Source organism: Rhodamnia argentea, chromosome 6, assembly GCF_020921035.1.
Source record: "Rhodamnia argentea isolate NSW1041297 chromosome 6, ASM2092103v1, whole genome shotgun sequence".
Lineage (NCBI taxonomy): Eukaryota > Viridiplantae > Streptophyta > Magnoliopsida > Myrtales > Myrtaceae > Rhodamnia > Rhodamnia argentea.
In genome coordinates, this window is record NC_063155.1 from 29,689,430 (window position 1) to 29,704,389 (window position 14,960).

Consider the following 14,960-nt stretch of genomic DNA (forward strand, 5'->3'; position numbering starts at 1 on the left):
GTTTCGGAATTCAATTATATTTTAAAGATGAATTTTAAGACTTTTAGTGCACTTTTTTAAAAGTTTGCTCGCATCTAAGCTCGATCAAACCGATCATCGTGTCTTTATCATATAGATCCGCTAAACTCGATTATCTTCCCAAGGCTGAGAAAAGTACCAGGCAACGAAAGAGGATACTCAAAAGTAGAGAGCTAATTTAGCCGTGGAAAATTTAGAAAAAGTCTTAGACTGGTGATTACATTTTAAAAAGACTAAACTTTATACATGTCATGGAGATTGGAGACATGACGCGGGGATTCTTCCTTGGTCTTCATTTTCCATACCAGGTTTGACTGGACAATTCATGTGCCTGTTGGCTAGTCAAGACGCCAATTGGGTTTCCTGAATCGGGTCTGTTTCGAGCTCTTAACCGGGACTTTTACTTCTACAATGACATCTCCACATTTGCTCGAAATCAAAAGTTAGTGTCTCTACTCTGTATTTCCAAAAGGACCCATAGTTAACATCACGGAAAATCTCAAATTGACATATTTATGATAAATTTACCTCAAATTAATCATTCAATCACAAAGAATCTCAAACCGGTACACCTGCGACAAAATTACCCAAAATTTATTTTTTTACTATAAAAAATCTTAAACTAGTACACCCGTCACTTGTCACAAATTTATTCTCCCTTTAATTTTCGTTAGATTGGGTTAATATCATGAAAAATTTCAAATCGGTACACTTATGACAAATAGATGGTAAAAATCTCAAATTGATACACCCGTTAATTGTCACATGTTATATAACTCATTAATTTCACGGTAAAGAAGATTGCAAACTTGTGCATGGGAAGAGATCATTTTTACAATGTAAAAAAAAAATTCTGCCTATCCACTCTACATTAGCATTTGAAAAACAATATAAAATGTAGCAATGATATTTAATGGTGAATGTTTCAAATAAGCAATTTTTAACAGCGTCGGGTCCACATACGGTGTCCCTTCCTATAAAAGTTGAGGGCGCGCATGACAACATTTCTGCTTTAGAAATCAATTTCTGATCAGAAGTTGATTTTTCTACTTTTGATTTTGAGTAGAAGTTGATTTTTCTATTTATACTCTAGAAGTTAACTTTTGATCATAGAAAATCATTTGCTAACGATTGAAAATTTTTACTTCTGGAAAATTATTAACACAAAATCTTCTATATAAATTATTGTTGGCGGCCAAAAAATTTGTACTTCATTTTTAATTTTTTAAAAAATAAATCTTATTCTTAAAAAATTTAATCTTTTTTAAAATAAAAAAATCATTATTTGTTTTTTACTCCGGTAGCTAGAGACGGCAACCCGGCGGTGGTGCGACGGTGGGCAGCAATGGGCGTGGTCGGCGATGGACAACGGTGGTGGGTGGCGGCAGGTGGTAGTCGGTGTGGCGGGCGGCGACCACCGGCGGAGGTCGGCGAGGGTGGAGGCATGTTTGAGAGAGAGAGGCGCTGAAAATTAAAAGAGCTTGAAGTGAAGTGAGAGAAATATTAATGTTGAGAGATTTCTACTTTTGAAAGAGAAGTAACTTTTTTGAACGTCTAAAATTGGCTCAAAAATAGTTTCAGAAGTAGAAATTTGCTCAAGAAGTAGAAATAAAATACTGTGCAACCAAAAGGATTTTTGCTTCAAAAGTTACATTATTAAACGAATTTCTACTGTAGAAGTACTTATTGAGCAGAAATTTATTTTCAAAAGTGTTACCATGCATGCGCTTAGTGACCATTTAGAATTAAAAATAAAATAAATGGCTAGTTCTGAATTCTGTCTAGCTTAGCAAGTCAAATCCGAAATCAAACTAAAATGAATAGCACGTAGAACTACGTAGCATGTTTCAATACCACTTATTACGTGAGACTTGTATTGCTATTCCTCAAAATAGCAAAAATACCTTCATTCTTTATAAAATATATATCATAAATACACTCATATTTCACGAGAAAATTATCAAGGAGGTCCCAAATCAATGATAATTGTGTCGGTTCGATTCTAAACCTTTTGTAATTATACCAATTCAGTCCATTTGGCTGGCGACGCCGACATGGCAAAATTTTAATAATGTCTTAATATTTTTTAAATCCTTTGAATTATTTTATATATATTTATTTTTTTATGTCTTTTTTTTCTTTTCATTTTTTTAGGGTTTAGGCCGGCGGCCTCTTGCTGGCCACCAGCCCCTAGGCGAGGTCCCGCGAGCCCTCATTGGCTGCTGGACTGAATTGACATAATTGTAAAATGTTTATGACTGAATTTGTCAAAAAAAAGTTTAGAAATGAATTGATATGATCATAATAAATTTAAGACTTTTTTTTTATAATTCTCCCCATATTTTTGACACAGTCACTCACAAGTTCCTCACAACACTCCCACACTCACCTCATTTTTCTCACCAATGGAGACTCACCCTCCTTCGTGCTTTCTTTTCTATCTATTCTCTACAACTCTAGACAAAATAAGAAGGTGGGCAGCCCATATATAGAGATTCCCACCGACAAGGTACAAAAGAAATATCTACGAGGTTCAACGCGGACTCATCTACAATTAGAAACTTTAACTACTTCCCAAGTGATTTTCTTCAACACAACTCAACTAACACTAATAGACTTCAACACCACAAGCAACAACTACTTATTGTAGATATTTAATGTGTGTGTATATATATATCAGCATGGATATGTACCCCTTTTGGGTATTCTAAGATGCGAGAAAATTATCCAAAAAATCATAAGCTTATTATATTTTTATCAATTCAGTTCTAAACATTTGAAGTTTATCAATGCAGTTCTAAATCTTTTCACTTTTTTCTAATTGAGTTATGCTTGGCCGAAAATCGCTGGCATGAATAATTTTTAATAATATTTGAGTATCTTTTTAATTTTGTTTGTTCTCTCTCTCTCTCTCTCTCTCTCTTCTTTTCCAGTTTCTCTTTTATCAGCAGCCGGCGAGGACCTCAGCCCTCGCTGGCCGCTGAGAGAAGGCAACAAAAAACAAAGGAAAAAAAGAGAAAAAATAATAGAAAATTTTGAAAAAAATATTAAATGTGAGAGTTAGGAAAATGAATTTCCTGATCCGAAAAACAAAAATTTTTTTTATTGAAAAACGATTTCCCCAGAGCATCTTCTTTTGTCATGAAATTTACCCTGCAACAAACGCGCCCTTCGCGTCAATGTAAAAGTCAAGGTAGGCTATTAAGTCGGAGATGTTCAGACGATATTAAAGAGTCAAACGATGGCGCCGCATATGTCGGCCGAGGTGATGGTGCAAGCGAAAGGGTTTTCCTTTTCACCGCGGAAAAAGGATGTTCGCCGACTTCGAGGTGTCGTGGCCGAGCTTTCGGACCTAATTTTTTTTGGGTAGCTCCAAGGGGTTGGAACTTCCAGTGGGCCGATAGGAAGTCAACTTGCGTTAGAATTTGGCGAATTTTTGGTGCGGCGGCTCAGCGTGCTTTTTATCCCACGTTCTTAAACAGCTCAAGTCGGAAGCTTTTTCACTGGCCCAAAAACAAAATAAAAAAAGAGGAGTCAAAAGGTTCGTGCACCGTTTGGTCTTTGTGGATATCGGTATGTCGGTACAAATTTCTTGATCAGAGGCCCCCCCATTCGGTTGATTTTAAATGACAGAATGTTCAAAGCGGAGGATGCTCAATCATAGATCACATGCAACTTCCCTAGTTGCATCTGCATGACAGATTCACAAAGACAAAAGTGACCTGACAAACAGCAAAAACACTTTTAAACAAGTGGTAAGGTTCGAAGTAGAGTCTGCCGCATAGTAGTACCAACCAATTCTAAGAACCAATTTTTAGTGTGCCCGAGATTATTATTATTATTATTGTTTGTGACAAACCCGAGATTGAGTTTGACACCAGATGATAGATGGTTAACGTAGAGTAGACTCGTCTTGCAAAATGCATCGCGAGCAGCTCGACAACGATAATACAAAGACCCCAACCATGTTTTAGCTTGGAAAGACAGCACCTCCTCGTACTTGAAACCATTACCTGTCTAAGGGACCAACACGTAAGCCGCCTATGTGAAACATACCACCGTGGAGGGAGAAGGCTACTCGCAGAAAACTGGAGATCTGGCAAGTGAAAACTCAAAAGGTAACGGGAAGATACCTCCCATTCAGTACTGGTAATGAGATATCCGAACGAGGCTAGACTTTCATGGTCATATGGTCTCCACATGAGAAAATCTTGTTGTGGCATCAGTCTATTCTTCCAAACTCTCAAGAAATATTAAAGGTTCAATATCCTCAAAGCCCCCATGACCGGCAATCCTTAATACTTAGCCCCAAGAGTCCCCACGCTCTTACAAGTTCGTAAAGGGAGGATTGGGAAAACCATATTACCACGGAAAGGGAAATGAAATATGACTATATCACAAGCTGTAACGAGAAGACAAAGGTTTCCAAATGCACCAGACCATCTGTCACAAGACTTCAGAAGTCGGGGATTCACCTATATCTTATAATATATGCATATGTTACAAATACCTCTAACTAATTGTGACCCGCATGCAGATGTGTTAATCCGTCAAATCATCGTCAAAAAAATCGAGATCATCATCATCAGTTGTAACAGCTCCACCAACAGAATTAACTTCAAAAGGTTCAATGACATTAGCCAAAGCAACCATTTCTACAGGCGGCTTTTCTTCATTGTCATTCTCATTAAATGTCTCTTCATTGTCATCCACATAAAATTGCTCCAAGTCATTGTAAACAATCTCCTAAATCAAGCCAAAACAGATTCAAAATTTCACTACTTTTAGAATAACAAGGAATTTAATGAACAGAAACTTTGTTTGAGCTTACCTCATTTTCTGGCTCCGATTGTCTCTCTGTTGCCACAATCCAGTCATCCAATAACATTTCCAGAATCCCACTGTCAAATGTGACCAAATCATCCGCATTTCTCCCAAGTTGATGTTCTCTCAGACGCAAGTTATAGTGAACATAGGCAAGATCATTCCATCTCTTCCGGGAAAGACTGTTATGCCTTTTGCTGTGGACTTGATCAAATATGCTCCATGTATGTTTGCATCCGATGGACGAACAAGTTTGGCTCAGTATACGTATGGCGATCCGCTGTAGATCAAGGCAGCTTATCCCATGTTGCTGCCACCATGCAGCTATTGCAAAAATAAATCAACGGCGCAAAACTCTATCAGCAATAATCTTTTGCAGTCTCTATGTAGTAAAACTTATTTAACTGAAATGCTTGACCATTAACATGTGAGGTCACCGCTGTATAACCTGGATCGAGTTCGGCCCTAGTACTTACAGCCAAATCAGTCCCAAAGTCAGCTTTTGCAGAAACAAAGTCCGGAATCTAGTAAGAAAATGAAACCATCAGTCAAGGAACTTAACAGTTTGAAGAGAGAAGCTTATGTGCAGCATCGATGAATAGCAGCAGAAGCCATTGTTACAGCTTGTCGAATACTCTAACCTCAAATGACCATGATCAGCAAAGAGTCTCAAAACACGAATCACATGCATGGAATTGGGAAACAAGGTCTTTTACCTGCATTGATGCAGAGATTCTTTTTGCACTATCTGGTTCTAGTCGAACAATACACTCATTCAGACCACGGATAACTTCAGGATGCTGTAATGAATAGGATGGGGTAAGAACAAAGCTTCAAAAGTGAAGTATGATAAGAAATGACAGCCACATTAGTCTCATACCAATACAAAATCATGACGATAACGATAAGAGGGATTAAGAAAATAGGCAGCCACATAAAGAGGATGATGGAACGATGAGCTTGAATGGCTGTCTACGACACTCCACAGAGGCCCATACTTTCGTACATCATCACCAACAATGGCTTTAATGGCCAGTCCAGCTCTATACATGTCATTATATACATAGGAAATCGACCGACTTTCCAAGCTGTCTATCTTTTGCAAAACTTGCATCACCGGCTCTAAAGATTTCTTTAAATACTGCATCTTCTTCCAGAATGCCACATTTAAGACAATTCTCTCCACTTCTTTACCATCCTCGCTTTTGGAAACCCTAGAAGAATGCCATTTATTTGACTGAAACATTCTCTTGAGGTCAATTCTTTGATCAAACAGACTTTCTAAGGTGAAAAAGCTAGTGGAAAATTTTGTGAGACCTGGCACCAGAAGTTCCTTCCCTCCAGTATGTTCTTTCTTCATAAAATTCAAGAGCCATCCAGTGTTATACACGAACTTTGTGATCTTTTTTGCTTTGTCAAAGCATTCTGCAATCCATTTTATCTTTAGAAAATCCTCCAGCATTTGATCAATGCAATACACAGCACAAGGAGTCCAGAATAAATTCTTCCTTCGTTCTTCAAGCATCTTCCCTGCGGCTATAAAATTCTCTGTGTCTCTGGTAAGTACCTGCTTCAGGTCAAGAGGATAAGACAAAAGCCTCCTAAGCAAGCAGACAATTAACTGAAGACATACAGTGAAAGAAAAAGGAAAGGAAGGAAAAGTGACGGACAAAAATTGATGGATTAAGTACCTGGACTACGTTCTCCTCTCCTATCTCGTCCACTACACTATCCAATAACATAAAAAGTTTTTCATAATCGTTGATTATATCTGTGGCATCAACCGAGGAAACAAAATAAACACCACGAGGGCAGGAGACCAAGAGGTTTATCACAATGTTCCCCTGCAAATCCTTCCATGTATCAGCCATTATAGAACACCCAGTAGTGGCCCATGACGCCCTTAAGTCATCTAAATGCTCCCTTATAGATGCGATCTCATCCTGAAGAAATCGGCCAGTTATCAATCGACTGGATGGACCCTTTAGACTCTGCCCATATTGACCAACTAAATCTAACATTCTATGGAAGTACGGAGAATCCGCAGCATCGGCAGGGATTCCTGCATGATAGAAGAATCTACAGATTGCAGATATCACTTCCTTGCGGCCTTTTCTATCAGCGCCCACCTTTCTTTTGCATTGCTTGTAGTGAGATGATGTCTGATTTTTAAGAGAATTTAGAAAAACAGAATCCAATCTAGACCTTTTTAACAGGTGCTCGGGGTCATTTGCACTTCCTCCAGCAAACCTGCCCTTGGTAGCATTTTTGAAGTCACTCTCCAAAGCTCTATCATCAAAAGCCAATACTTCCTTGCTTATGCATTGCAAAATTCCTTCTGTCTGCTCTTCATCCTCTTCCTCATTATCAGAGTGCATGTAAAATGCAGATATCTCCCTAGTATCTGGTTTTCGGAGTCTTCTACCTGTTCTATGCCATTTCATATTCTCCTTCATTCTATGATAGACATCTTCAGGAGCCTTTTCACAGTACGAAACTTCCCCAGGGATCCGGGCTAGATGTTGTTTAAACCGGTTGATTCCTCCGCTTATTATTTTCTCGCAGTAATTGCATTTCACCCTTTTCTTCTTTTCATCTTGAGCCACACAATGTTCCCACCCAGGGTCTACATACCCAAGAGACCGAAGAGGGGCAAATCTTATGACCAAGTCTCTATCATCTGCTACTTTCTTTCCCTTATGCTTATACACTGACGCTGCTTCTTCTCCATCATCATATCCGTTGGAATTGAAAGCCAAAGTTGCTTGTTCATACTCAGATTGTCTTCTTTTCCGATTAGAACGGCATCCTTCGAGGTTCTTCCTCATACTTGAACATACTTCTTCTGGAACCTTTTCGCAGTGAGTTACTTCTCCAGATATTCTAGCCAGGTGCTGCTTCAATCTGAATATTCCTCCACTAACTACTTTTCCACAGTAGTTACATTTAACCTTCTTTTTTCTTTCATCTTGTGCAATACCATGCTCCCATCCAGGGTCAACACATCCTGTGGATCTCATTGAGGCCATTTCTTTGCTCGTATCAGCAAGAAAGCAGAGCCAAAACTCTATTTTATTACATACGCATCTGCCATAGACAAAATATTCACAAAATACAAATAAATAGCCACTTCAACAACTAAACGTAGTAAATTAGAAGGGCTTCAAGAATAATATCTATCGGTAAATGTTGAGTAGGTCACAACTAAGAGACTTCACCACTTTCAGGAGCGTCTTACCCCACAGTATTATCGCTGAGAATGTCCTGACATTGAAGTAGCAACACATTTTCCTGAGTCCTCCACCTCGATTAGACTTCCAACTAACTCAAATCCTCGGATTTTCTCAGTTGACAAATAGAATTGAAAAGATCTGCACAAGATGAAAATGGACAACCTTATAGACCCTCCTGCAGCAATGACCAAGTGAAACTCTGGTGATCATGTCAAATGACAACACATGGGCATGTGGTGTCATGTAAAAAGAGAAAATTCTCCACTTGCTAAAAGCTGCTAGAAATTTTTTGCTCACTAGCTGATCGGACACGGACAATTACTTATGAAACTCAACAGTTAAATGGAACAGGCAAACGGCTGTCTCTGTTCCAAGTCATCGGAATCATAACTAGTGAAGGAAGTTGACATGAAAACACTTACACTCCACCCAGTAAATTGAATCTAAGGTAGCGACTAGCCGTAGTCATAACAAAGCATCGCCCCATTGGAACATGCCAACCAACAATGTGTGCTTGTGATCACCAAGTCACAAGCTAAACGAGGACCAACCTGACGTCTCTGGGCGAGAACGACTCACGAGAGCAAAGTGGCACCAAATACAAAAGAATGTTCATTTACGAAGTCAAATCAATACGCAGCTTCTCTTTCCTTTTCTTTTCTGCATATCACTCAAGCAACATTTCTTTTACCAATGCCCAAACGCCAATGAGGTTGCCATCGCCACTAAGAGGCCGGGGGCACACTGTCATTCCATCCCCCACACACACTCGTCATCGGCAACAGCGAGCGGCCAACTCGGTGTTGTAAATTTTATCACATTGCCGTATAAATGGATCATTAGAGACTGCAATTACTTGATCAACGCGTCTAAAATGCTCGGAGAAAGATTGAGAATAACCTCAATTCGGGATCGTTTCTTCACCTTGTCTCAAAGTCCGATCATTTTTCAACCGAGAAAGGCTCAGGCGAAGATAAAGGGCTCGAAGATACAGAAGCTGAAATTTGCGGGCAGAGAGAGAGAGAGAGAGAGAGAGCCATACCAGGGAAGTTGTGTGGTCTGCGTGGAGGAATGATACGAGGAAGAAGACGATTCCGGGAAGCCCTTTCGACGAAGAAGGGGATTGACGAGCGCACGATAGCTGTGTAGGCGAAATGCACCGGATTATTGGTTGCTTCTATGTAATTTGTCTGAATATACAAATACAGCTAGAGTTGGATTTTATTTCATTATTCTTTTTTGGACGGCGCTATTTTCACGCCTATATCACTAAATCTACTCAATTTTATTCAAAAAGACAGAATTGCCCTCTATCATAAAATTACAATTTTAATTGGCGGTTCATTTGACCAAAAAAAAATTTGTCGGGTCCAAATTTATTTACTTTCCTTTTTATTAGTTTTCATATATCTTTGGAGGGTCTATTTACCATAATTAAGAATTTTATATGTTGATTTTTTTTATTTAAGAATTTTATATTTCATCATAATTTTTTTTTTCTAAAAGAGAAATTTTCAAGAAATTTAGTTCTTTTCTACATAGTCGATCAAATTTATGTATATATTACTGATTAAATCAAGACATTGCATAAAATAATAATTTTTTAAAAATTTCATTTTAGATTAACAAAAATGAATATCCTCTATGAACTGTTTATTAAAAAAAATTCAAATACCTCAAAATATTCCTAGATATTCCTTTAACATCTCAAATCCTTTGAATAAAAGTATCTCGTCAATATAGTAAGAAAAAATAAATTCTTTGGTATGGTAAATAAATAGACTTGACATATATTTTGGACTAATGAAATTAATAAAAAGTTCACCAACAAAGTGAGCTCTTGAGACAAGAGAGACAAAAATAATAGAGAAGTATGATGAAGAAGATACTTTTCGATTTTATAATATATCAAAGAATGTCTCTTTTTTTTTCTTACTATCATCGAGATAATTTTACATGGAGCATGTAAAACGTTATAGGAATATCTGAAAAATGCAACTATTCTTTAATACGCTAAAAAAGCAAAATATGTGAAACGCTTAAATATCCTAAATAGAAAAAAAGGAGGAGTGTGGCCAACTGGCCACAAGTTTAGATTGTAATTGAAAAATTGAGGGCAGTTTCATCTTTTAAGTATAAAAGGGGGTGGGTTTAGTCATTTAAGGATTGCAAATATCGCTACCCCTCTGTTTTTTTGTCATACATTTCATAATTCATACGCTGCGAAGAAAAAATCCACACTTAATGCTCTGTTTGTTTCACGAAAAATAAACGATTTGAAAAATATTTTCTTAAAAATGATTGCTTGTATTATCTGAAGCAATTAGTCAATAGAAAATGTTTTCATTATCAACAACGATTTATGTATAAATATTTTTGTGAACGATGAGAATATGTTTTTATTTATTTTTGTAAGCAATAAAAGAGATTATTTTTTGGAAAATATTTTTCAAATGGTTCATTTTTTGCGAAACAAATTGATTTGCTCTGCATGTAGGATGCCTCATATCTATTTGAGCATACGTGACATATGATATTTCAGGAATCAATCGATTTAAGGCCATTTTACAAGGAGATTAGTCTGATTCCCCATTCCAAAAATTGGAAAGACTAGTTTACAAGAAGTGATCAATCAGGTTCTTAATTCCAAAATTAGGGAATCGACCTTGACTAGTCGATTCCCGATCTATACCTTGAACCCGTCAATTCTACCTAGAACTTGCAAGGCTTGTTCCATTGTAGAACTTGGAATCAAACCAGTCTTGAATCGGTTCACCCCACCCTAAGTTTTCTTACTCTTTTTTTGAAATAGAAAATATTATAGAAATTGAATATGTTTAATATATTATCCTCAAGTACAAAAAAGAATTGCATTCATTTTTTATGCATGTGCATTATATATATATATGGATTAATATTACAAAAAATCTCAAACCTGGTACACTGTGACAAATTTAATCCAACTTATTTTTTGGACCATAAAAAATTTCAAACCGATACACCTATAACAAATTTACCCTAAACAATCTTTCCGACCACCAAAAATCCAAAACTGGTACATCTATAATAAATTTACCCTAAACTAATTATTTTGACTACCAAAAATCTCGAATTGATATACATGTAACAAATTTACCCTCAATTAGTTTTCATTAAATTGGATTAATACCACAAAAACCTCAAATTGATACAAATGTAAGTAATAGAGGATAAAAACCCTAAAGTATACATCGGACACTTGTCACATGTCATCCAAATTAGAAATTTGATGATAAAAAGGGAGGTAGATTTGTCACGGGTATACTAATTTGGGGTAAATTTATCAAAGGTGTAGCAGTTTAGGGTTTTTGTTGGTAAAAAAATAATTTGGAGTAAATTTGTCACAAGTATACCGATATATAATAAAATGAAACCAAAAAGAAAAAGAAAAGGAAAAAAAAAAGCCCCAACAGGTTCCAAAGTCACTAGGGTCCGTTTTCGGTTCCAATACCAGCCATGACAGGGTAGGCTTTAGGTTCTTTGAAACATATCCACCTTGAAACCGACCGCATTCATCATGTCACCGTCCAAATCTCTTGAAGAAATTAATTTCACATTATTTTATTATTTTTTCCTAAAGTTATTTTTTCTCATATCATAGTCGTTTCAAAATTAAATTACCTAAAAAATGCCATGTTTTTAACTCATCACTATTTTGAATCCAAAAACAAGACATTCAAGATAACTTACCAAAGTGTAATGGATCTAAATACTTATATGGGCGATTAAGTGTATTGAGATATATCATGTTGACATGTATAATGTAATATTTCATTATGAAATAAACTTGCGAATTAGATTATTTGGAAATTCTAAACCTCACAAAGTCTCCCGAATATTGAGTAACTGACATTAAACTAGGTAGAACACTATAAAAATGGGCGAGTAGCAGGGAAGCAATATAACCTAGTGGTACAGTGTCATTTGCCTCTCGCCAATTTCAACATAAAGTCAACCGCGTACCTCTTTATGAAAAGCATTGAAAGCGTCCTCTATCTATCGCTCCGTATTAACGGTAAAGGGCATAGGCTGTGCTATAAATGTCTTATGCATGTGGGTGTACAATACTAAGGATTGAAGGAATTTTGCTACTTTAGGATTGCTATAACAAAGGCACCGACACGCTCTGGGAGTCTCCATGTTGAGATTAAAAAAAAAAACACTAAAAAACAAAGAAAGAATTACGAGTCAATTGGCAAAGAAAAGTAGTTTAAGAATGAATTGACACAATTGCAATAGGTTTATAATTTTTTTAGTAATTTTCCTTATAAAATTAAATGTGCTTGTGATGAAATGACTTAGAATGGAAAAATCAAAGTAAGATAGAGTATTCGATAGCACCGTAAAAGCTTTTTGGACTCATTTATTAAAATTGTGCAGATCAAAATACTAATTATGAACAACTGTCGTGAAAAGTCAATAATTGAGAGTGTCTTATTGTCTTCACCTTTATAACTCGAATTAAAACTTAAACACTAATCCGAATAATTCTTGATGTGCCTTAACAAGCCTTAGTTCTATTGCAATTAAACATCTAAAGAATTGGAATGAACATTGATCCCAGTGATATCCCTAAACCAAGTAAAATTTCCTTGTTCATCAATCTGTAGCATGTTCCATCGAGGTTTAACTCAAAACTTACGAGTGTCATGACCCTTAATAATGGTCATGCATGGATAGCGTCTCCCATCATCATCTCGAGAATGATACCTTACTAACGAAATCACTTATAGATCATGAAAATTATCAAAAAAGTCCTAAACTTATTGCAATTGTGCTAATTCAGTCCTATACTCTTTTTTTTTTTTTGCCGATTCAAACCTAAACTTTTTGCAATTGTGTGAATTCAGTCCATTCGATAAATTTTGGCTGGTCGGTGCTAACGTGGACATTAGCCGGCAACATAATATTGTGATATTTTTTTTAAATAATATTTATATTTATATTTATATTTATTTATTATTATTTTTAACTCTCTTCTCCAGCCTCTTCGGCCCAGATCTAATCGCCCGGCCGACCTAGCTCGGCGATGAGAGGACCCTTTATGTCAGAAATTGCAACACCCATCATGGGTCGCCATTGAAACTGCCTCTCTCACTCTGAAAAGTTTTCACTTGTGTTCTTGATTCTCCCTCTCTTCCGGAGCAATGCTGGGGGCATTTGTCAATGATGGAATGCCCTTCACCGGCAAAAACATAGCAAGTTTCTTCCTTTTCTCCTTGTCTTTCGTGTGGTCGTCTCTGTTTTCGTATTTCCGTGCAAATTTTCGATCTCGCGAGGGTAGTGGGTCGAAGGTGGCCATACTCTGATTTCTTCTTATGAGATTTTCGAACTAGGGTTCTTTAGCCTGGTGACGTTGAGCCTCGCCATGACTGGGTGAGGCACAACCTTGCAAGACTGGCGAGGTTGGTTGGCCGTTGCCTCTGGCTGATCGCTGCCGGTGGCCGGCTAGAGGAGGAAGATGGAAGAAAAAAATAGAAGAAAGAAAAAGAAAAGAAAAGAAAGGAAAAAGGAAATAAAAAATTCATGAAAATATTAAAATATTATGTCCCCGGACAGCTAGTGTCGGCTGACCAAAATTAACCGGACGGATTGAATTGACACAATTGCAAAAGATTTAGGATTGAATCAACAAAAAAAAAAGAAGTTTATGATTGAATTGACATAATTGCAATAGTTTTAAGACTTTTTTTTGGTAATTCTTCCCTTATAGATCTCACTTCAGGTATCAAAGTTTTTTCTTTTGTTTTATGATAGTGACGACAATGCGAAAAAGAAGTGAGACTTAGCTCACAGCTCGAGGGATAGAGACGAAGCACTTGTAGTGGTCCAAGGCCCGCCAAGGAATAAGGGCATTAGAAGTCATAATACTTATTACGAAAATGCAATTAATTCCTAAAACCTTCAAAACGTACAATTAAGTCATAAAACTTACCAAATTGGTGCAATCAAGTCATTCTGTTAACTCCTTCCAATTTGACTAACGAAAATGTTAACGTGATTTTTTATATTATTTTCTCTATTCTACATGGACCTTATGTGGCAAAAAAGACATCGTTTTGATCAAAATCTAATTGTTTTTATGCAAATTTCATTTAAGTTACAATAAAAAATAAACAATATTTAAAAAATACAAAAACAATAAGGCAAAAAACATAGGCGAGGGTTGCTGCCACTGCCGTTGCATGCCCTTTCCCCACCAACGCTAGCCCCCCGCAACGACGGTGGGGAGGCGAGGGTTGCAAGCCCTCGCATGAGTTTTCCTTTTAATTTTTTTTAAAGTTTGCTTATTTTTAATTTATTTTAAATAAAATATGTATTAAAAAAATCAAATTTTGGCGTTTTGGTCATGCCATCACCACATAGGATAGAAAAATCAATTAAAAAAAACTATGCTAGCATTTTCTGTTAGCCAAGCTAGATATAATTAACCGAAGGATTTGATTGCACCAATTTGATAAGTTTTAATATTCAATTGCACTTTCATGATAAATTTTAAGACTTTCAGTGCACTTATCCTGCTCATCAAAAGGAACACTAGAGCAAAACATTCAATTTGCGAGTGATGAACAATTGAGGGATGAAGTTGAGTCTTTTAAACACATCATATAATCCAGGCAATCAAAGATTCTGGAGGCCCTTCATACATTATTACCTTTGATTTCACGAAGAAGGAAAAGGTGAAACAACTTGGAAGGATCACGCGTGCATTCTCATTTTCATGGCCCGGAAGTTGATTCTCTCAGCCAGGCCCAACATCAGATCTGAGTTTTACTAATTAATTCATCAAAGCTCGAGAATAACTTTGACGAGTGTTGCCTAGGGGTGACAAAATCAACTGGAAAA

General features: G+C 36.7%; 1 protein-coding gene across 7 annotated transcripts; it reads right to left on the minus strand.

Moving 5' to 3' along the window:
- Positions 1-4,213: 4,213 nt before the first annotated feature.
- LOC115756410 lies at positions 4,214-9,272 on the minus strand. 7 transcript variants are annotated; one of them, XM_048280580.1, is made up of 8 exons: positions 9,118-9,272; positions 8,081-8,213; positions 6,534-7,929; positions 5,723-6,409; positions 5,559-5,642; positions 5,291-5,366; positions 4,850-5,166; positions 4,214-4,764 (listed from the first exon to the last, which is right to left on the minus strand). In XM_048280580.1, the coding sequence occupies exons 3-8, from the start codon at positions 7,869-7,871 to the stop codon at positions 4,561-4,563; spliced, it is 2,706 nt and encodes a 901-aa protein (XP_048136537.1). In that variant the 5' UTR covers positions 7,872-7,929; positions 8,081-8,213; positions 9,118-9,272; the 3' UTR covers positions 4,214-4,560. The 7 variants fall into 7 exon arrangements, with proteins under 7 accessions (XP_048136537.1, XP_048136541.1, XP_030552036.2 ...); XM_048280584.1 differs by having other exon boundaries at positions 4,214-4,761; positions 8,081-8,250; positions 9,118-9,270; XM_030696176.2 differs by having other exon boundaries at positions 8,081-8,250; positions 9,118-9,269.
- Between the last annotated feature and the right edge of the window lie 5,688 nt (positions 9,273-14,960).

Coding starts and splice junctions, on each gene's coding strand:
- LOC115756410 (XM_048280580.1), bottom strand. CDS start 7,871: ATGGCCTCAATGAGATCCACAGGATGTGTTGACCCTGGATGGGAGCAT. Junction 5,167..5,290: donor TAGGGCCGAACTCGATCCAG/GTTATACAGCGG, acceptor TTTTTGCAATAG/CTGCATGGTGGCAGCAACAT. Junction 4,765..4,849: donor AATCGGAGCCAGAAAATGAG/GTAAGCTCAAAC, acceptor GGCTTGATTTAG/GAGATTGTTTACAATGACTT.